Source organism: Uloborus diversus, chromosome 8 (genome assembly GCF_026930045.1).
Source record: "Uloborus diversus isolate 005 chromosome 8, Udiv.v.3.1, whole genome shotgun sequence".
Classification (NCBI taxonomy): Eukaryota; Metazoa; Arthropoda; class Arachnida; order Araneae; family Uloboridae; genus Uloborus; species Uloborus diversus.
The window spans coordinates 2,680,310-2,704,777 of NC_072738.1; the positions used below are offsets into that span (position 1 = coordinate 2,680,310).

Genomic DNA, 24,468 nt, shown 5'->3' on the forward strand with positions numbered 1-24,468 from the left:
ATATATAGAGAAAAACATTGATTAATACCGTCGCTAAATTGTCTATGCAGCCGCCTAAGGCGGCAACCCTGGCGTAAAAAGGTGGACAGCTGGTCACCGAAGGCGGCTAGTTATTAAATAAGTGTCAAATAATAATACGTGTAAATTTGATTCTAAAAAAGGACACCGAATATCTTTAATTGGATACAAGTAGTTTAACATTCTCAACTTAGCATCTAAAAATTTTTTCCACATTAACCAGGAAAAAAAATGAGAGAAATTTCTTTGCCACACGTTATTTGAAATTGAATAATTCCTGTGCACAAAAATCACAAGAAGATCGATAATTTATTGTTTTTGAAACCACATGTGGACGACACTTTTCGTAACTATTGGTTGTCGAATAACCAATCTCAATCAAATAGCACCAGCTAATTGTTTTGTTTTCTCTGACCCCAGTTTGGTACTTCAGAGTGTACGCCACGATCTAACGAAAGGGCGTGTTATTTCTAAACCTCAGAGCCAAAGAAGTCACATTAAGGTAATTTCACAATTTCACAGGAGAAAGGAAAAACATTTTTAGCGCATGCTGGGGCGTGCCCTCTTTTAACTCTGAAAAAAAAAAAAGGATTATGTATATATATAATATATATATATATTTTAAGTATTACGTTTACACGGCTCGATGTGGAACAGGCGCAATACAATGCGCTTAAACGGAAGATCGCAAATTTTAGACTTACGTCAGTCTGGCTGTGAGGTACAAATTTATACAATCAATGGATTGATAAAATTGGGCCTTATAAAAATCAATTCTGAATCTGGCACACCTACTTACACTCCCACACACGCACACACACATTACCGCTCAGAAGGAGGGATATGCGCGAGGCCCCTGGACCAGAGGACATGGACGCCACCGCCCAGAAGGAAGGACATGCTTGTGCAAGTTTGTTGTGTGCAGGATGCTGTTTTTGCCTAAAAAAGATTGTGTAAAGACGAGAAGGGCGGGTATAAATAAAATCGATTCCAGGGGAAAGGAGTCGCTTCTAAAAGAAATCGCCCCCCCCCCCTCGCAACCCGTGATTAAGGACATTATAATTTGTATTTGAGGTGACAAAATCAAATTATTATTTTTTTTGAGCTTTCACGATTGCTTATTGTTCTCACTTCACTGTTTTGGCGTTCCTATGATTTTATTTTCCCGCCAGCACCCTCTGCAGCATCACCGTCGACCGACTCCTCACGATGCTGCACCTATAGCGAAAACAGTCTCCAGGTTGCATCTATATCCTACACACACGCGCATACATACACAACTAAACACACACACACACACATACACGCACATAAACACATACACACACTCCAACACATACATACACACACACACGCTTACATACAGACACCTACACATACATACAGACACCTACACACAACTATCCACACACTCATCCTACTCATGCCTGCACACAGACACAAACATATATGCCTACACACACATACACATTCCTCCCCCCCCCCACACAGACACATTCATATACACAACTACCCACACACTCATATCTGCACACAGACACAAACACACGTGCCTACACATACATACACATACCCCTACACACAAACACACATACCCCCCACACACACATAAACACACATGCCTACACACACTCGTGATTGCGAAAAACATAATTTGAATTCAAGAGGTCAAGATTCAAATTAATTTTGTTTTTAAATTTTTTACTTTTTTTTGTGAAGCAAGCATAGACGTAAGGGAGAGTCGGGAAGAATGGGACACCGCTGCAGTAACAGTAGCGGATTTTAGGGGGGCCTAGGGGGCACGTGCCCCCCAAAAGGATGAATTAATTTCACTATTTTATTTATAACGTTTTAATTGACCTTTCTTTTGCATTTTTTACGCAATTGATTAAAAAGAACACAAAACACATACATCATATTTTGAATAAAAGCATTTTTGTTTGCTAAAAAAGTATTACTGGAGTCAGATGCCCAGATTTGCAGAATACATTTAGCTCACTGGTTTCGAATTCAAGGGACCGTATTATCGCGATTCGTCCACTAATTCTTTGATAGAATCAATAATTAGCACTTTTTTTAATGTGTAGGGGCACATAAAAAAGTTATTTTGATCCAGGAACCTATTTGCGAAATAGTAGATTTCTTTTTCAACTTATAAAAATGCAAAATGAAAAAAATCATATGGTAGTTTCTATGAAAAACCATAATTTTTAATGGAAACGGCATGTAGTACACATCAATATGTTACCTCAACTGTATCATTGCTTTAAGAACAAATCAGCAACTGTTTTGAAATTCATACAGAAATAGTTTCTGAATTTTTCAGTAAAACTTATATGTTATGAAGTTATGATTTTCTTTATAAATTAATTAAAAAAAAAAAAAAAACTAAAGTGAGGTATGGATTTACTTAATAACTTTGCCCTCGAGTTATAATCATTATGACAATGTTCCTAAGTAAAGCCGCTCATTGTATAGCATCTCGGAGACATTATATTGGGTTTAGTATTTAAATGGCTTGAAACGTTCAAGATATTTTCCGCTCGCATTCAAAGATTTTCGTGCATAAAATTTATGTACTTAGAAGTAGACTCATTGACCTAAAGGAATCCTAAAAAAGATAAAGTAAAAAGCACGGACATTTAAAAATAAAGTCATTAAAACTTTGTTATGAAACATCAAAGACGGCGGGAGGGGGGGCTATTCAATTTCCCGTGCCCCCTCCAAAAGATTTTTCTGTATCCGCCCCCGTGCAGTAATACCAAAATAACGTATGAAAAATCATTTCTATCTTATTCAATAGATGTAGCAGCTATAGACTCTACCAGTCAAGTCGGAAGCAATTTTTCCCATTTTATTTCAACATAACTGCAGCGTCGTCCTCCTCACATCCCTCCACAGATGAACGTGAATCAACCCTACTCACCCTTGACCGAGAGCAGCACCTTGACCGTGAGCGGCACCCCGAGCAGGGGCCGCTCCCTGGCCATCTGTTCCCGCGTCATGGCGCCCGACTCCACCAGGGCGTCCACTTCCTCCGCCTCCCTCAGCGCCGCCGCCCGCCTCCGCTCCACGGTAGCGTTGATGAGGGGGTCCACCTCCTCGATGCGCCTTAGGTAGGCGAGCACCACATCCTGGCTCTTCACCTACAGGAGGGAAAAGAGCAAAAGTTGAACTATCCAACTTCCGAAAATCCGGTACGTCTTGAGATCTGCGTGGTATAGAGCGATATCATTAAAAAGTGCAGTTACTTAAAGTTTTCAGAGTCATCTGAAAGTAGGCGTACCCTCATTTAAATTCCACATTATGTTAGTTTTGGTTGAATGTCTGTTGTACACAGTTTCCTTGAAGTCATAAGAGTCATGAGCATCGGTAGAACACCATACATGTCGCAACACAGCTGAATTCTGAACTTTGTTCGCATACGTGGTTTGCGAAGTTTCGGAAATTCGGAGATATTTTGCTGTAAAGCATCTGCGAGAACATGGCGCGGAATTCAGCTGTGTTACGACATGGATGGGGTTCATACAAATGAGTGACTCTTATCATAGCCATGGCAGTTAAAGTGTTATGTGACAGATACTGAGCTTCCCCTTGGGACTAATGAGTAAAAATATGATTTGTGTTTCATCTTTGAAAAGACTTCGGAAAGTTTTGAAAGGTCAAAAACTGAAAAACAGATGTCGAACTCTCAACTTTCAGTAGGGGAAACTAGGGAGGTTTGACCCACACTCTCTTTTTCATATTTAAACTTGAATTTTATTGAACACAAGGAGACAGCATGGTATTAAATAGAATCAAAAATTGTTCCTGCTTTTTGTCCATTTTTAAGTAGAATCAAGGAACATTCGATGTCGTTTTCAGGTGAAAAAGTTTTTCTTTTTTTGCAAGTTCTTTGATCTTGTGCCATTTGTCATTACCATACCAGAGGGTATGATTAAGGTGAAAAACCAACGTGAATAAAGCACAAGTATTGGAGAAAATACAGCATATAGCTATTTCAAGGCTACAATGGAGCCTCTTCATCAGTGCAAAAAGCTCACCAACACAACCAGATGTTGCGAGAGAACTGACAACAACCAGGTGAACACCGGTATTTATACCAAAGAGGACCAACCAATAAGAATACAGGAACCAGACATCAAACTACCAATCAGCAAACAGCATGGCTTTGATCGGTTGTTTGATGTCTGGTTCCTGTATTCTTATTGGTTGGTCCTCTTTGGTATAAAATACCGGTGTCCACTTGGTTGTTGTTAGTTCTTTCGCAACTTTTGATTGTGTTGGTGAGCTTTTTGCACTGATGAAGAGGCTCTATTGTAACCTTGAAATAGCTATATGCTGTATTTTCTCCAATATTTGTGCTTTATTTACGTTGGTTTTTCACCTTAATCATATTGTAGCACAAAGCTTATATGATAATTTTTCATTTATACCAGAGGGTAATTGAATTATTCGTACTCAGATTAATATGCTCAGAGACTGCATACCTATTTTTTTATTTCACTTTTAATTTATTGTTTTTTTATTTTTTTCAATTTTGTTTGCTTATATGGCTATTAAGAGAGGTATGACTAGGATTCCTGAAAGGTTCAACCGAGGCACCCGAATGCCCCCCCCCCTCCTCAGCGTGGCCAGTATTTAAAATAGTACACATCTCTGGCTGCTTTTTTGAGTGTTATAGGGGAAAGTTCATTCTCAATGCTGTGATTAAATGGTTACTAATGGACCTAAACCAAAGGTAATAAATGGCAGAAGCAGAAAAAATTAAGCCTATTTCCTGCATGTAAATCTTCATAAGTTACTTTACCTAAGAAGAAACAACTTGAATGAGGAATAAAAATTTGAACAATATTTACTCGTACTTTTCATTGGATGGGACCTTTATTAGAAAATATTTTTTGGTTTTAAATTTGTCGTAAAAATCATCACAAGCAAACACGATATCAATTTTGTAAGTCAATATTACAAATGACAAAGTAATTATCCTAAATAATCCTTCACGGTTAATTATTTTTAGACTTTTCAGCTGTAGTCAAATTTATCTTTCACTGGGTCGTGAAGTAAACCGGCCGGGATCTCGGGACTTCATCTGAAAACCGGGACGTCTGGCAAGCCTAAGTACGACCCACATCAATTCTTATAGGCTTGACCCGGGACGAACCTCCCCATTTAGTTTCTTTTTGTGGTGTAACAATTTGTTAACTGTATGTATCAATTAGTATTCAGAAGAAATGTTTTTAATTCAAATGAGAGACATTTTTTCTTGCAATCAAAGTACTTTGATGTAATGTAGATTTTTATTTGAAGCGCTTAGTGTTAATGCATTATTCCAAATAAATTGAACTAAGCTGAAATTTGTTTTTCTAATTTGTGGGCAAACTCATTAAGATATTCAAATCATATTTACTTGTCTCAATTACTAGCTAGTCTTTGTTTTATTGTAACTGCCGTACCCTTTATTTTATAACATGAAAAACTATAAAATAAGGACCTAGAAAAGTCAAAGGCGGTGAAAAACGTGTCAAAGCTAAAATCGAAAAGATGAGCAATATGGAAAAGATAGATGAAAACAATAAAATTATTAAGAAAAATTCCAATAAATGAAAAAGTATGAAGTCTTTTGGTTGTGAATCTGAAAAAAAAAAAGCCTTAAGAAATGTAGATGATAATTTCTGATTTCCAAACAACTATTTATTATTGAAATTGGAGATTTTTGGTAAAATTTTCAGTACGTAATACAATATGTTCTATAAAGTAAATAAACGTATTTTTCGATACAATTTTCTTAAGAGATTTCTTGTTGCATGTAGCTTCAGTTTTATTTGTGCTGAAAAAGAAGATATAGCAACAGTGTCCTATTCAGATGACATCAAGTTCTCTCGTACAATAATCTGTAGAGGCACAGAAAGAGCTGCTTTTAAAATTATTTCAGTATGATTTTTATAAATTTAAATCTCTGTGGGCCAAACCTAACTTATGATGGGTCAAACTTTCCTCAAGTTGGGTGGTTTGACCCAGTCTTGAAAAATCCCTAATAAAAAGAATTATATGTAATTTAAATGAACAATATTAATGCGAAAAGTTGCCAGGCTAACGGAAAATGTCGATTCAAAAAATTTCTAACGAGTAGAAAAAAGTATTAAAATATTTTTGTGAAGTATGGGTCAACCCCTCCTAGTTTCCCCTGCTACACACTGTTGCCTCTAACCACGTGGTTAGAATGAACTTCACAGGAGTTCCCATACAATATTGAGTGTTGGACAGTTTGTGAAATTAGTGTTTAGTCGAAATTTACTAAAGGTATTTATTTCATCAAACCTTTTACTGCCATTATTATTACTGCCTCTAAACTACCGCCATTCAAAAGTATATAGACAAAGCGTGACATTAATACATTTACATACATTTGTTTAAATCATGATTTGGAAAGAGAAATGAAACACTACTCGCGGTGTAAAGAAAACAATGCATAATCTTTGATTGCTGAAAAATGAAATTGACGTTTTTTCTACCACTCGATAACACGTGGCGAAACTATTTTCCCCGCGACTTTAGCTGTTAAAGTTGGACTGCACAGTGATGCTGTCTAGGCGCACATGTCGTTGTTTGTTTGCTTCTTGTGAGAGCTAGACTGGCAATTTGGGGGACACTGCTTCCCTTTTCCAACTGTGCCTTAATTTGGTGTGAAGTCCGATTTCCACAGTACACACATGCCATGAGTACTTGTTTATAGGGTACGCAACCATCCACAGCACGAAAACACATTCACACAAAGAAAGGACAAGGACAGATAAGAGAAAGTACATCTATGCCAAGGCGGGATTCGAACCCAGAACCTTCCCATCCATAGTCATCACACTTCTCTGACCACTAGACACAAAATTCCACAGATAATCCCAGGGCCGGATTTGGAAGCGTGGAGGCCCCGGGGCAGCGAAGGAGTGGAGGCTCCTAATCTAGAGATCCTAAATACGGAGAGATTGGACAACTTCAGAGCGGCGGCCATCTTATGTCCAAAATTCTCACTCCCCGTAGACCGTAATGCATCTTCTGCCCCAAATATCACTGTACATTGTATCGAAAAAATTATACGCTAGTTATGATATCAATGAAGGGAGATGTGCAGATCACAAATATCTGTTTGTTTTCTACCTTTATGAACAAACTTATGAGAATTTTTTTTTTTTTTTTTTTTTTTTGTAAGCTCTATGACGATACGAAACGATTGGCACCTGATTGCCAGACTTGGCGCTCACTCCGTTTGATGAAAATACAAGGAGAAGAAAAATCAGTCGATTCTTCAAAGATTTTATGTCCTATATTCCGTGGGAAAGCTAGAAATTCACACAGCGCAGCATTTCGAGTTGACAACACTTGGACTAAACACGGCGGACAGCGGCGCGCCGCTGTCCAATCTCTTCGTATATAGGATCTCTACCCTAATCAGGGTTCGAAAAGATCATCATATTTTCGAAAATATCCGATACTTTGATATATATCCGAATATTTTGATATATATGTATATATCCGATATTTTCGACCCCCTGAAAGTTAGGATATTTTGTAAATTTTATTGTTGGGGCCCCTTTGTTGTGGAGGCCCCGGGGCAGTAGCCCCGCCTGCCCTCCCCTAAATCCGGCCCTGGATAATCCTCCACTGCAAAACTTCTGATCTTCCAAAACAAATTTGAAAATTCCTTAAATGAAAGTATCTTTAGACTGTCATTTAACCCCGAAACCCTTTAAATCTGATTAACATTCTCGTAACGTTTCCGTAATTAGGATCGCCGACAGCATAACGCCTCGTGCAACCTGTCGAGACAATCGTTTGGTCACGCTCGGCTGCCATGGCGACCCTTGACCCCCGCAGAGAAAGTAACTTTGGCAATCGTCTTTTTCCTCAGAGAGAAGGAAATAGACGAAGGATGGTAAGTTCTGGCTCAAGGACATGCTAATGAGATCTAAAGCCGTCCATTAAAAAGAAATATTTAATTTTTTGGGACTATTCACTTTCAACCTTTTATTGCGCTGTAAACAGGGCCCGATTAAGATATCAGGGGGCCCTAGGCCATGTGCTTTTTCGGGGCCCCTGTGTAGTCAACCCTTACAATTTTAGAAAGTGCTGAAAACAGTTTTAGCTATTGGTTAAAAAAAAAGTAGCCATTTGGGGGCCCCCTAAAATGTGGGGGCCCTAGGCCACAGCCTAGTTGGCCTATTCAGTAATCAGGCCCTGGTTGTAAAACCGGACTTGGGTCACCACTGATTTACCGCATAGCGAGTTGATCATGCATGCAAATTCCGAAACACTGTACCGTTTCGGACTTCGCACTTTTGCCAATGATCCATTCGCGATGTGAGCACTTTTTTCGGACGTCCGATTTCGGAAGTTGCGTTTCGACTTATGAGGCAGTGAGCAGCAAAGGGATGTAAGTGGCAAAACTAAAAATTTGGAGGAACCAGTACACATGGTAGGTGAACCTCTCCTCTCTCTTGGGGCAAGAGATGGTACTAGTAGCTCTGGTAGGTGCTCAATGAAAGCCTACCTAGGATGTTATCTTTATAGTCGTTTTACTCAAAACTTGAAAATGTCCACTTACATCCCTTTGCTTCTCACTGCCTTATATATGTATCGTTGAAAAGAAGTAGAGATCGTAAGAGAAACAATCGTTTCATAGCTTTAATGGTTACTAGTAGGGGAACATAGAGTAAAGTGAAAGCGGGGCACAGCGGCGTACGCAGACAAATCAGTTCGGGGGGGGGGGGGGGGGGCTGAGCTCGAAAGTCTTTGAGCTGGGGGGGTGGGGATACTTATGAACTGTAGCTAAGAAAAGTTCATGTATCGCTTTTCTGATATCAATACGAATGTAAGATTTCAAAAATACATCATAAAAAAAACTTGTTCTTTATTATAATTTTTATAATTAATTTTGAAAATTTCGGGGGGGGGGGGGGGGCTGTAGCCCTATCAGCCCACCCCCTGGGTACGCCACTGGCGGGGCACAGTGAAATGGTGAAATATTTACTCTGCTTTTAGCTCCACCTATCTGATATTATTTTCACTATTTAGCATATGTAGTCAATTCCAATCAGGAAAAAAAAAATACTGCCGAAGATTAAATCATTTGGCAATTTTAAAAAATTGATACTCATATTGTAGTATTTTGCTGTAAGTAAAAAAATATTTTTGTTGCTATAAAATGATAAAGTTCTTGTTATTAACATTTTAAATATTAATTGAGACCTCCTAACATTCAATGCAGTATTAATTTAGTTAATATTAAGCTTGTATTTTAAATAAATTGTACAATTAGTCAAGTACATACGGGGCAAAGTGAAATAGTGTTTCATTTACTCACTCAATCATTTACGTTTTGTACGTCACTTACGTTTTCATTCATTAATTAATTCATTTGCATTCCTTCATTTAGGAATTCACTTATTTATTCATTCATTCATTCATTTATTTTCTTATTCATTCATTTTTTTACTCGCTCATTTATTTTTCTGTAATATACATTATTTGCTGTAAGTTAAAAAATATTTTTGTTCCTCTAAAATGATAAAGTTCTTGTTATTAACATTTTAAATATTAATTGAGACCTCCTAACATTCAATGCAGTATTAATTTAGTTAATATTAAGCTTGTATTTTAAATAAATTGTACAATTAGTCAAGTACATACGGGGCAAAGTGAAATAGTGTTTCATTTACTCACTCAATCATTTACGTTTTGTACGTCACTTACGTTTTCATTCATTAATTAATTCATTTGCATTCCTTCATTTAGGAATTCACTTATTTATTCATTCATTCATTCACTTATTTTCTTATTCATTCATTTTTTTACTCGCTCATTTATTTTTCTGTAATATACATTATTTGCTGTAAGTTAAAAAATATTTTTGTTCCTCTAAAATGATAAAGTTCTTGTTATTAACATTTTAAATATTAATTGAGACCTCCTAACATTCAATGCAGTATTAATTTAGTTAATATTAAGCTTGTATTTTAAATAAATTGTACAATTAGTCAAGTACATACGGGGCAAAGTGAAATAGTGTTTCATTTACTCACTCAATCATTTACGTTTTGTACGTCACTTACGTTTTCATTCATTAATTAATTCATTTGCATTCCTTCATTTAGGAATTCACTTATTTATTCATTCATTCATTCACTTATTTTCTTATTCATTCATTTTTTTACTCGCTCATTTATTTTTCTGTAATATACATTATTTGCTGTAAGTTAAAAAATATTTTTGTTCCTCTAAAATGATAAAGTTCTTGTTATTAACATTTTAAATATTAATTGAGACCTCCTAACATTCAATGCAGTATTAATTTAGTTAATATTAAGCTTGTATTTTAAATAAATTGTACAATTAGTCAAGTACATACGGGGCAAAGTGAAATAGTGTTTCATTTACTCACTCAATCATTTACGTTTTGTACGTCACTTACGTTTTCATTCATTAATTAATTCATTTGCATTCCTTCATTTAGGAATTCACTTATTTATTCATTCATTCATTCACTTATTTTCTTATTCATTCATTTTTTTACTCGCTCATTTATTTTTCTGTAATATACATTATTTGCTGTAAGTTAAAAAATATTTTTGTTCCTCTAAAATGATAAAGTTCTTGTTATTAACATTTTAAATATTAATTGAGACCTCCTAACATTCAATGCAGTATTAATTTAGTTAATATTAAGCTTGTATTTTAAATAAATTGTACAATTAGTCAAGTACATACGGGGCAAAGTGAAATAGTGTTTCATTTACTCACTCAATCATTTACGTTTTGTACGTCACTTACGTTTTCATTCATTAATTAATTCATTTGCATTCCTTCATTTAGGAATTCACTTATTTATTCATTCATTCATTCACTTATTTTCTTATTCATTCATTTTTTTACTCGCTCATTTATTTTTCTGTAATATACATTATTTGCTGTAAGTTAAAAAATATTTTTGTTCCTCTAAAATGATAAAGTTCTTGTTATTAACATTTTAAATATTAATTGAGACCTCCTAACATTCAATGCAGTATTAATTTAGTTAATATTAAGCTTGTATTTTAAATAAATTGTACAATTAGTCAAGTACATACGGGGCAAAGTGAAATAGTGTTTCATTTACTCACTCAATCATTTACGTTTTGTACGTCACTTACGTTTTCATTCATTAATTAATTCATTTGCATTCCTTCATTTAGGAATTCACTTATTTATTCATTCATTCATTCACTTATTTTCTTATTCATTCATTTTTTTACTCGCTCATTTATTTTTCTGTAATATACATTATTTGCTGTAAGTTAAAAAATATTTTTGTTCCTCTAAAATGATAAAGTTCTTGTTATTAACATTTTAAATATTAATTGAGACCGCCTAACATTCAATGCAGCATTAATTTAGTTAATATTAAGCTTGTATTTTAAATAAATTGTACAATTAGTCAAGTACATACGGGGCAAAGTGAAATAGTGTTTCATTTACTCATTCAATCATTTACGTTTTGTACGTCACTTACGTTTTCGTTCATTAATTAATTCATTTGCATTCCTTCATTTAGGAATTCACTTATTTATTCATTCATTCATTCACTTATTTTCTTATTCATTCATTTTTTTACTCGCTCATTTATTTTTCTTCATACATTAATAGATTTATTCATTTAATTATTCGTTTATTGTTTCATAGTCTTTTCAATTATTCATTCAACCTTTTATTTAAAAATTCTTTTGATCAAGAATGTGTTTTGTAATCGAATAGAAAATATTTCATTCGAAAAATATTTTATTTTTCACTTTGCCCCATGAAAAAAAAAGTGAAATTTTTCCACTTTTTTTTCCTTTTTTTTTTTTTCTTTTTTGAAGACTAATTTACTGCCAAAAATAAAAAAAATACTGTTTCAAAGCAAGTTTTACTATAAGTTCTTTCTTTCTTTATATACTGTAATTTTCAACACAAATGTCCGTTTTGTTCATTTTGAAAAAACTCAGTCATCTTAACCCCATATTACCCACTTTGCCCCATATTACCCTACTTTTCATGGGGGGACCGCTACGAGTGAAAAATATTTAGAAAACGTGCGTAGCGAAAACTCACAAGAGGCATTGATATCGAACGTGAAACAATAAAATAGAAGTTAGATCTCCTAACAAAAGTTTAAAACACAAAAATTGGCTGTTTTTATTCTAAGTCTCAGTTCAAAACACAAAAACTATTATTGTGCAAGTATATTTTACAACACTCCGGTTCTGTTACGAAATCCTTCGGATTACGGGAGAAAAATGTAATTACCCTTCCTTTTTTTCAAAATAGAATAATGCGATTAAACCTCCTCCACAAGCTCCAGTGGTTCCAATCACATTAGAGACACATTTATGCAGTCATCTGAAAAGTGGTGCTTTTGAGAGGAATTCCTGATAAAAGGCTAAACTAGGAAACTCTTTTGTAGCCAGTGGCCGATTGTGACAATTTCATTAGCAGCCACTTTTTTAACCGACTTCAAAAAGGAGGCGGTTATCAGTTCATACCGTATGTATGTTTTTTTTTTTTTTTTTTTGTCCACTCACAGTGTCCCATCTAGTGAACCGATTTTGACGATTCTTTTTTTAATGGATAGGGGATGGCTCAACTTAGGTCCCATTACTTTGTTTGACCATATTTGTTCGTTAGAAAAAAAGTTATTGTCAAGAAACAGTAAATTTCATGCAATTTCTCTATTAAATGATTAAATATAAAACCCATCGTTATAAAAGTTTGGTGCCATCTAACAGTAACATTAATAGTAATTGTAATGATAATTTTGAATGAAGGCTTCTCTGAAGCAAGCATCAATTCCAGAGATGAACAAAGATAATTTCTAGTACCAATCGCTTCAAGTTTCAGGCATGTTTATAGTTTTTTTTTTTTTTTTTTTTTTCCAGTATGGAGCATTTTTATAAAAAAAAAAAAAAAAAAAAATAAGGTGAAGTCTTGTTGCGATAATTTCTTATTTCTGAAATACATTTACACTAAAAAGAATGAAATAAAAAAAATTTGGAAAAAAAAAAATAGAATCGACTTCAAATTGCTCTAAAAAGGGAAAAATACTTTTATTCTTTAAACACCATCGATAGTACTCTTAAACATAATTTTTGAAGTTGGCGCAAAAACGATAGATGAAATCATTCACAGCCATAACTCAACTACAACTATAAATTTAACCAGGCCCAGTTTCTTCACATACGTTATGCATTGATAATAGCATATTTGAGTAACGATATAAATGTTTCGTTCCTAACTTCGGATGATTTTTTGAAAAATACATGAACGAAGCATGGTTGCGCTGGATTTTACTTTCTGTTTTTGCGCCAAATTTAAAAATTATGTTTAAAAGTGCTATCGATGGTGTTTAAAGAATAAAAGTATTTTTCCCTTTTTAGAGCAATTTGAAGTCGATTCTATTTTTTTTTTCCAAAATTTTTTTATTAAAATTCAGAGTTCTAAACAATATCTTTTTTTGAAAATAATAATCCTAAATGCATTAATTAATGTAACTAGTTATGGTTTTTTTTTTTCTTTTTTTTCAACAAGAGGCTCCGCCCCCTGCTCTCTGACGCTCACCAACCCCCGAAGATTGCTTTGTAATCTTATTTGATTCGCAAAGATTTGAATCGTGAATCAGAAAGAAACAGATTAAAAACGCATTACGCTCTTTGGAACAAAAAGCACACCCTTCCCCCAAGTTTCAAAATAACTTGTACAAACTTGCAGAGCCGTAAGGGCTAAGAAGCTCCTGAGCATTGAAAAACTGCAGTTTGTACGTTTGAAAAGTAGCTTTCGTATTCATGGTCTCTAGTAATATTATGCTCTTTAGCTCGGAACTTGAATTGGGTTGAGCCTAAGATTTTCCGATAAAATCGAAACCCATAAAATTTGTGAATAAGAAAGAAGAAACATGCGAATCTAAAAGATGTAACTATGGCAACCCCAAATTAAACATCAATAATATTAGTTAGGTTAGAGCATTGAAACAAATTGCGTAGAACGTGGGAAATTATACCCTTTCCAACTATATATGATACTAATATGTGGAAGTAATTTCCCCCCCTTTAATAGGCAATTTATGCGAAATTTGAGCTTAAAAAAACTAATCACAAAAAAAAAAAAACTTTCGAAATCGAAAAAAAAAAACGAGCTGATGTGTGCATCACATGACTTCCTTTTACACCAATTTAATGTTATTTCTCTATTATTGCAATTTTAATGTGATTCTCTCTCTAACTCTCTAAATATCATCAACAATGGCTACATTAAAACCAGATTTTAAAAAAAATAGCCAAATTTGTCGCCAAGTTGGCGAAAAAATTTGGCAACAAAACGGCTACCAAAAGACTGGCGATATATCGCCAAGTGTCCGCCAAATTGTAACACCACTTGAGTTTGCATCGAAATTAACAATGAATTCCCCCCCAAAAGGGGCAAAAGTCCCCGTTAGAAACACCCGAATGCAACCAAAATAGGAGGTGCACAACTAAACCTCACTAGGAGTCTACGTACCAAATTTCAACTTTCTAGGACATTACGTTCTTGAGTTATGCGACATACATACGCACATACGTACATACAGACGTCACGAGAAAACTCGTTGTAATTAACTCGGGAAACTTCAAAATGGATATTTCGAGCGTCTATACGTTCTTAGGTACATATGTACGTGTGGTCGGGTCGAAAAAAAAAAACTCAGCATTCATTTGGGGGTGAGCAAAATGGAAATTAAGGCCGATTTTTGAGTGAACATTTTTTCGCGAATACAATACTTCTTTTTTTGTAAAAGGAAGTAAAAAAGAGTCACCACTGAGCTGAATATATGTTTTTTTAATCTCATTCTTATAAAATAACAAGTCAGGAATGGCTAGGTATATTTGGCAGGAGAACAATTAATTCATAAGAAGCACAAAAAAAAATAAAAAAAAATCGTCGCCAAGTTGGCGAAAAAACTTGGCGACCAAAAGCTTGGCGATACGTCACCAAGTGTTTACCAAATTATAACACCACTTAAGTTTGCATTGATATTAACAATGATTTCCCCCAAAAAAGGTGCAAAAGACCCCCTTAGGAACATCCGAAAGCAACCAAAAGGGGAGGTGCACAACTAGACCCCACTACGAGTCTATGTACCAAATTTCAACTTTCTAGGACATACCATTTTTGAGTTATGCGAGATACATACGCACATACGCACATACACACATACGCACATACATACAGACGTCACGAGAAAAGTCGTTGTAATTACCTCGGTGATGGTCAAAATGGATATTTCGCGTGTCTATACATTCTTAGGCACTTTTCCGCATGTGGTCGAATCGAAAAAAAAACTCAACATTCATTTGGGGGTGAGCAAAATGGAAATTAAGGGCGATTTTTGAGTGAAAATTTTTTCGCGAATACAATACTTCCTTTTTTGTAAAAGGAAGTAAAAAACGCAAGTACAAACCCCCGGGGCAAGTAAGAATAAGTCGAAGTAATTTTGTACAGAATTTCAAGGCTGTGGGTGCTATGGGGTCTCCTGGGCGCAGGCCCCATCCAGAATTTCTTTGACCTTACTTTTTTTTTTAATATAAAGAGATAAATTCGTATAGGCTGTCTGGTGATTTTGGTGGAATATATTTTATCAACTTGTTATTGTTTTTGGTAAACTTTGAAGTTATTATTATTAATAGTAGTAGTATTTGAAATGGCGATCGAGTCAATGTTTGATCGAGCTTCTATTGGTGGGGCAAACCTAACATGGCAGGATTGTGAAAGATACGCAGATCCTAATTACGGCATAAGGGCGCTGCCAGGTTAGGTACGTCCAGAACTATAATGGGATCGTTTCCAAAATTTTAAAAGTATTTTTTCTGAAAGAGCATGCTTAAAAACATAGGATCTGACAATTTTTAAATAATTTATTAAGTTTAATATTTTTAAAAATTTACTTAAATCGGTGCGCTTTCATTGTTTACGCTTCTGTCGTGTGACATCACAAATGATGAAATGCCATTCAGTGCTGCCATTCACAGAGAAAAATGTTTAATTCGCATTTTTACTCACGTGTATTGGCAATGATATGATTGATAGCAAGCGTAGAGCGCAATATTTAATTCGCTTCTTGACTATCATAACGTGAAACAGTGGTAGAAAGATGCACCAAATGTATCATTTGTGGCGTCATAAAGACCACGCCTTGTTTTCAAAATCAGACATTAAAAAAAAATAATTAAAAATAACTATTGGGAAAATGAAAGTATTTTCTAAATCCATGTTGTTGTTTTTTTACTCATTCTATCAACTTCTGTGACTAAAAGTAGTACTTTTGACTGAAGGAAACAACCCTATTCTGGATGGGGTCATTTCCGGAAGGGGCATGGGGTCATAAATGCAATTTTTGAGTAAAGGGGGGAGGCAAAAATTGTAAAATGCAATTTTCGGTGATCTTTAATCTCTTAAGGGGGTAGAGGGTTAATTGCTTCACTAACGATACATTTCTAAATAATTGTTTTCGTGGGAAGATTTGTTTTTCCCGTTTAGACACAATGGCTCTGATAGAAATGTCATTCGTTTTTATAGTGGGCAGCACTATTGCTCGTATTTCTCCCCTTTTCCCTAGAGTCACGCATATTTTGAGGTGATTGGGGCAAATTGACTGTACGTAACGGGCGGTACACTCTGTCTATTTGCCGCCCCCAACTACAGTTACGCCACTATTTGTTCTCCTTATGGTATTATTCATTAGCCGGTTCAAATCTCCGTCAGACACCCAAACCACCGTTCGAAGCCTTCTTCAATCAATAAGTAAGCTCGCATTTTGTATCATAAAAATATATTACCTATACTAATTTCATAAATTTTCATTCAGTCCCGTTTGAGATATTTTACTTTAAATTTTGCCAAAATACGATTTTTTCTATTTCAGAAAAATTGTATAAAAAAGGTCAAAGTTATCAAACTTAAAATTTCTACAACAAGTAATCCTATATTATATCTGCACAAGAAAAAAAATTAGAGCTGAGTCTCTCTTCCCTCGAATAATTTTGAAGCTCAAAATCTTATTTTATGCTGATTTTCAATTTATAGTTGAGAATTTTTTTTCTTCTCCTATCTCACCATTTAGGTGAGATTATATGAAAAATTCATATCTAAGGCATCATTCTGATTATGCAGGATTCTATTTTGTCTCTATAGCTGTAAAATTAACGGAGTTAGACATATTTTCGCAAAACTTGCTTTTGGTCGAAAAACGGCTACAAAGCGAACTTAAAATGGCACGTAAAACAAATCATGTGCCTAAAAAAAATTTTCCTCCAATACTTTTGAGCTCACTTAGTCGTGAGAAATACTAGGGGAACTATTTAGTTGTATAAATTTCTAGTGGTTTGACCCGAAAGCTTTTCTACATTTGTTCTCTAAATCTAGTTCATAGACACATTGCGGATAATAACGCTTTATGTGAGTTTTACAAACAACAAATTCAATGCTGCTATTCGTATTTTTACTCCAGAAACTTGTAAAATTATTTATTTTTGAAGAAAAAAAAAGGCATTCAAAACTATCCCTCCCCTCCACTCTACTCTACTTCCTATTATCTTTTGCACAAAAAAAAAAAAAAAAAAAAAAAAAAAAAAAAAAAAAATCAGTTATTAACTTTATTCCCAGAATCTCCATTCTGTTTTGATTCTGTATTTTATTCACTGAAATTTTCATGATTCTAAGAAATTCTCCTCTAAAAATTTCTAAATATATTTTCTTCATTGATGAAACAATCATCTGAGTTAATATCAACAACAGCAACAAAAAAAAAGAAAAGTACGTAAACGGCCCACTTCTTTTTCATGTGGATTTGGCATAACTATATATATGAAAGAAATTTAATGTTGAAGGGATAAAAACAAACTAACCATATTGCTCACATGAACTAAATGGTCTTTGCAACAAACGGATGGACGCGCGGGGTCATTCTATGACCCCAGCAACTGACCAAAAGTGTAATTAATTAGTAGAGCAAAAATACCTGAAATATTTATAACTACTAGCAAAAGGTAGGTGGGGGGGACGAAAGAAAAGAATGAACTGGTGGCTAGAGTTTTTCGGCAATGATAATTTGTGGAGTGCTTGGGGTAATAAAAGGATCCCCGCACGTCCTCCGGGGTTAACAAAGCAAAGTTTCGCAGAAGCCTGGTTGGGAAACACTACTGGGTTGATGGATGGAATCAATGGTTACAGCAATCAAATCGCACAATAGCAGCGGTTCCCTAGTCTTTTTAAGGCTATTACCCATAAAACGGGTTGTGCATTTGGCAAATCCCCCCCCCCCCCCCATCTGCTACAAATGGCTTTAACCTAAAGAACAAATTAGCAATTGTTTTTTCCTTAACTTAAAATTAATTTCAACCATTCAGACAATAAAAGTGGCCTGTTTTTTCTCTTAAATCTACAAATGATGAAGGAAATAGTTGATGTTACTTATGGTCTGATATTTTATTTAGTAACTAGCTTTTGCCTGCTGCTTCGCTCACGTTTTGTAGTTTTTTTTCAATTGATTCAAGTTAATGGTCATTACAGGCAGAGGTCAAATAGTTACCAAAACATTGTTTGTCTCTAGTTTCGCCGACATTTCAAATTGCCTGCCCCCTTAAATGTATCAAAAGGTATGATTAAAACTGAAAATTAGGGGGAAAGGGAGTAAATGAAATGTTGGCAAAACTGAGAAGAAACACAAAAATCACAAAAAATAAATCACGAAAACGTTCAGGAGTTGTAAAGAAGTCAGTTTGGGTAATTCCCAAAAAATCCAATTCGAGTGAGGTCAACTATTCTTAAATAAAGTGAAACAGTTCCCTTATAATCCCGATCTCCATCAAATACATAATATCCAGCGCTACACCGGCAATCTAAATTATTGTATAACTAGCTTTTGCCCGCTGCTTCGCTCACGTTTTGTAGTTTTTTTTTCAATTGATTCAAGTTAATGGTCATTACAGGCAGAAGTCAAATATTTACCAAAACATTGTTTGTCTCTAGTGTCGCCGACATTTCAAATTGCCTGCCCCCTTAAATGTATCAAAAGGTATGATTAAAACTGAAAATTAGGGGGAAAGGGAGTAAATGAAATGTTGGCAAAACTGAGAAGAAACACAAAAATCACAAAAAATAAATAACGAAAACGTTCAGCAGTTGTAAAGAAGTCAGTTTGGGTAATTCCCAAAAAATCCAATTCGAGTGAGGTCAACTATTCTTAAATAAAGTGAAACAGTTCCCTTATAATCCCGATCTCCATCAAATACATAATATCCAGCTCTACACCGGCAATCTAAATTATTGTATAACTAGCTTTTGCCCGCGGCTTCGCTCACGTTGATGTAGTTTTTTTTTCAATTGATTCAAGTTAATGGTCATTACAGGCAGAAGTCAAATATTTACCAAAACATTGTTTGTCTCTAGTGTCGCCGACATTTCAAATTGCCTGCCCCCTTAAATGTATCAAAAGGTATGATTAAAACTGAAAATTAGGGGGAAAGGGAGTAAATGAAATGTTGGCAAAACTGAGAAGAAACACAAAAATCACAAAAAATAAATCACGAAAACGTTCAGGAGTTGTAAAGAAGTCAGTTTGGGTAATTCCCAAAAAATCCAATTCGAGTGAGGTCAACTATTCTTAAATAAAGGGAAACAGTTCCCTTATAATCCCGATCTCCATCAAATACATAATATCCAGCGCTACACCGGCAATCTAAATTATTGTATAACTAGCTTTTGCCCGCGGCTTCGCTCACGTTGATGTAGTTTTTTTTCAATTGATTCAAGTTAATGGTCATTACAGGCAGAAGTCAAATATTTACCAAAACATTGTTTGTCTCTAGTGTCGCCGACATTTCAAATTGCCTGCCCCCTTAAATGTATCAAAAGGTATGATTAAAACTGAAAATTAGGGGGGAAGGGAGTAAATGAAATGTTGGCAAAACTGAGAAGAAACCCAATAATCACAAAAAATAAATCACGAAAACGTTCAGGAGTTGTAAAGAAGTCAGTTTGAGTAATTCCCAAAAAATCCAATTCGAGTGAGGTCAACTATTCTTAAATAAAGTGAAACAGTTCCCTTATAATCCCGATCTCCATCAAATACATAATATCCAGCGCTACACCGGCAATCTAAATTATTGTATAACTAGCTTTTGCCCGCGGCTTCGCTCACGTTGATGTAGTTTTTTTTCAATTGATTCAAGTTAATGGTCATTACAGGCAGAAGTCAAATATTTACCAAAACATTGTTTGTCTCTAGTGTCGCCGACATTTCAAATTGCCTGCCCCCTTAAATGTATCAAAAGGTATGATTAAAACTGAAAATTAGGGGGGAAGGGAGTAAATGAAATGTTGGCAAAACTGAGAAGAAACCCAATAATCACAAAAAATAAATCACGAAAACGTTCAGGAGTTGTAAAGAAGTCAGTTTGGGTAATTCCCAAAAATCCAATTCGAGTGAGGTCAACTATTCTTAAATAAAGTGAAACAGTTCCCTATAATATCCCGATCTCCATCAAATACATAATATCCAGCGCTACACCGGCAATCTAAATTATTGTATAATGTGTAACTTCTTACCGTAGAAATCGTCCCAAAATAGGGTCAACAATGATGCTACCCGAAATGTTTCCAATAAACAGTAAAAATTTGGCAATTGTTTGAAATTGTGTGCAAAGACAAAGTAATGGAAGTTTTTGCGCTGTTTATGAATTTGCGAATTAGTTGGCGAATTATTTTACGTGTTAATAAATTTAAAGAAAGAAATATTCAAGAAATGGCGATATTTGGTTACATGGTGAAAACCGAGAAAGAGTATTGCGTAGTCTTTAGCTTCAAAAACAGCGACAGTTGAAAAAAATGCCAAATGCCTTAGCTATTGAAATGATTCCACAAAAAAAGTTTGGCTACATTCCAGCTGATCGATTAAATACCCAGTCAATACAAATAAATAAAAAAAACCATTAATCGCCTCAAAGTTGCATTAAAACGGAAAAAAAAATCAGCCAAATCCATGTATTATTTGCCAATCTTGTGCAAAAATCTTACTTCGAGATTTGACTTGAGAAAAGCCTTGAACAGTCACGAAAAGCAAAGATAGTCAACAATACAACAATAGTCGTTATCGAAAGGGAATTGAGATGATACACTAAATATTGTATTGAGTTAAGGAAAGCCTTCGAACATGGAACTAAAAAGCTCATAACTCGTTTTTTATTTTACTTAGAAATTTCGAACAGGTGCCATCTTCAGCAGAAAAATCAGAGCTTTCGATGGACATATAATGTTAATATGTGCAAGTATTTTTTCACCTCCATATTAGAGAATTTATGCGAAATTTTTTTCCCCCCTAAGGGGGTTTTGCCCCCCATAATGGGACGAAAACTACCCTATGTGTTATTCTGATGCATAAGCTATATTATTGTAAAGTTTCATCAAAATCCATTCAGTAGTTTTTGCGTGAAAGAGTAACAAACATCCATACATCCATACATCCATACATCCAAACATCCATACAGACAAACTTTCACATATATAATAGTAGTAAGATGTGTAACTTCTTACCGTAGAAATCGTCCCAAAGTAGGGTCAACAATGATGCTACCCGAAATGTTTCCAATAAACAGTAAAAATTTGGCGATTGTTTGAAATTGTGTGCAAAGACAAAGTAATGGAAGTTTTTGCGCTGTTTATGAATTTGCGAATTAGTTGGCGAATTATTTTACGTGTCAACAAATTTCAAGAAAGAAATATTAAAGAAATGGCGAGATTTGGTTACATGGTGAAAACCGAGAAACAGTATTGCGTAGTCTTTAGCTTCAAAAACAGCGACAGTTGAAAAAAATGCCAAATGCCTTAGCTATTGAAATGATTCCACAAAAAAGATTTGGCTTGATTCCAGCTGATCGATTAAATACCTAGTCAATACAAATAAATAAAAAAAACCATTAATTGCCTCAAAGTTGCATTAAAATGGAAAAAAATCAGCCAAATCCATGTATTATTTGCCAATCTTGTGCAAAAATCTTACTTCAAGATTTGACTTGAGAAAAGACTTGAACAGTCACGAAAAGCAAAGATAGTCAACAATACAACAATAGTCGTTATCGAAAGGGAATTGAGATGATACACTAAATATTGTATTGAGTTAAGGAAAGCCTTCGAACATGGAACTAAAAAGCTCATAACTCGTTTTTTATTTTACTTAGAAATTTCGAACAGGTGCCATCTTCAGCAGAAAAATCAGAGCTTTCGATGGACATATAATGTTAATATGTGCAAGTATTTTTTCACCTCCATATTAGAGAATTTATACGAAAATTTTTTTCCCCCCTAAGGGGGTTTTACCCCCCATAATGGGACGAAAACTACCCTATGTGTTATTCTGATGCATAAGCTATATTATTGTAAAGTTTCATCAAAATCCATTCAGTAGTTTTTGCGTGAAAGAGTAACAAACATCCATACATCCATACAGACAAACTTTCGCATATATAATAGTAGTAAAACTAGACTAGAAAGTTGCCCGTCAAGGTAGGACGAGTGAAAATGGCTTCTACTCTTCAGCATTTGAACGAAGCCATTTGATGATATTTTGATATTTGAAATTTTAACCCTAACTCCAGCGGATTAATCCTAAACTTCAGTGGATACCGTTAAATGTTTGGAACTACTTTGATATACCCCCCCCCCCCCCCAAATCGGAAATTTGGCGACTTTTTTTTCTCGCCAAGCAAAATACGTTTCATACGAGACCCACATTTCTTACACACTGCAGCCTTCAAAAATCCAACCTCCATCAAAAAATCAATTAACATCTGCATATCCTGAGCAAAATGATGCACAATTAAACAATTCGCAACTCCAGCGCTCGAATACGCTACCTTGCGGAGATTTACAAAACTGCCGACAAAACTAAAACATTGCGTTCCATGTGTTCATTTTGGGCAAAACAAATAGTTTGTTACGTGTATTTTTTTTTTATTTGCGTAATTCATCATTTGGAATTGTCATTCGCAACAACGTAACATCAAAAATATCTGATATAAACTGTGAGTACACATTTTATTTATCTTGTTCTGAGTGAATTAAAATAAATATCAGTTTTTCAATTCGATGAAAAAATACGAACTTAACAACATTGACTGGACACTTTTCCTTAACCTAATTCCACATAAATGATTTAAATAACCTTTGTTACTACAGTATCCTACTGAAATAGACAGTATGCAAATAAATTTTCTTGAAAATATTTATCGCAGAACAGATTGAAAAATCCAGAAAGAACGTTAAGAATTTGAACAATAAAAAATAAAAGCTCGCCAAAAATCTGTTTATAGGGTTATGGTTTTAAAATTGTGTGAAAGAATAATGTATCTTGACAAGATTTCGCATATTAGGTAAATCCTTTCCATGACGAATGAATTAAATGCATGATTTCTATTGATATCCAATCATATAGTCATAGAAATAAATTATCTAGTGTTAAACGTTACTCTTGACAGTCTGCCACGTAAGTGCACTATGTGACAAAAATGTCGACAAATGCCGGAAATGTCACGAAACTGAACTTAATATGTACTAATGTATAGGGAAAACGGTACAAAATGAAAATGCCGTTCGAAGCGAACCAAAAATTTATGAATTCCGAATTCAACATCGTGAAAATGGCTGCTTCAGAACACAACTTACTGTGTGTTCTGCATAATTTTTTACTTTCGTAATACTTTTTGATTTCTAATCTCTTTCTACATGGGTCAGAACAACCAAAAGACTCTGAAAAATCTTTTCAAATGAATAAAGAACAAAAAAATCATACATGCGAACAAAAATATCTATCATTTCCTAAGTTTAGAAGCAATTTATATGTTACAGCGTGCGTTTGTTTTAGTTTTTTCATCGACCACTAGACAGTGGCTGCAGCTCCCCCTATAGTTTGTTGGAGTTGCGAATTAACAATACCTGGCCTTCCAACTGTCGGCCTACCCGACGAAAATGAAGAACAACTATCAATTTTCCGACTCAAAATTCCCTGAAACTTTTCAACAACACTATATACAGTAGACATATTGAAAGCTAAAAGATAAAAATAATTAATAGAAAAAAAAATATAATTGGAAATTACAACCAGATTTGCAGCAAAATACAGCAAGTCAGAAATATGCTTGATCACTTCACAAAGAAATGGCGAATGAATGAAATGGCGTTAAAACATATATGAAATCCAAAAATTGTTGCCACAAAACTTTAAAAAAAAAAAAAAACTCAAAAAATGGTACAAAATACAAAAAAATATTAAATTTGGCAACAGCAAAAACCTAAAAGCTGAAAAAACCTAAATTGGCAACACCAAAATAAGGAACAGCAACCCTAAAAAGTCCGTAGGGA

The 24,468-nt window shown here is 34.6% G+C and overlaps 1 protein-coding gene across 3 annotated transcripts in view; it reads right to left on the reverse strand.

Annotated features, from left to right (window-relative positions):
- LOC129227620 (fatty-acid amide hydrolase 2-A-like) overlaps positions 1–24,468 on the reverse strand; it is a 68,020-nt gene that overhangs the window by 22,700 nt on the left and 20,852 nt on the right. For all 3 annotated transcript variants that reach the window (XM_054862210.1, XM_054862209.1, XM_054862208.1), the window contains exon 3: positions 2,945–3,164. In XM_054862210.1, the coding sequence (XP_054718185.1) occupies positions 2,945–3,164 (220 nt within the window). The remainder of the gene's footprint in view (positions 1–2,944; positions 3,165–24,468) is intronic.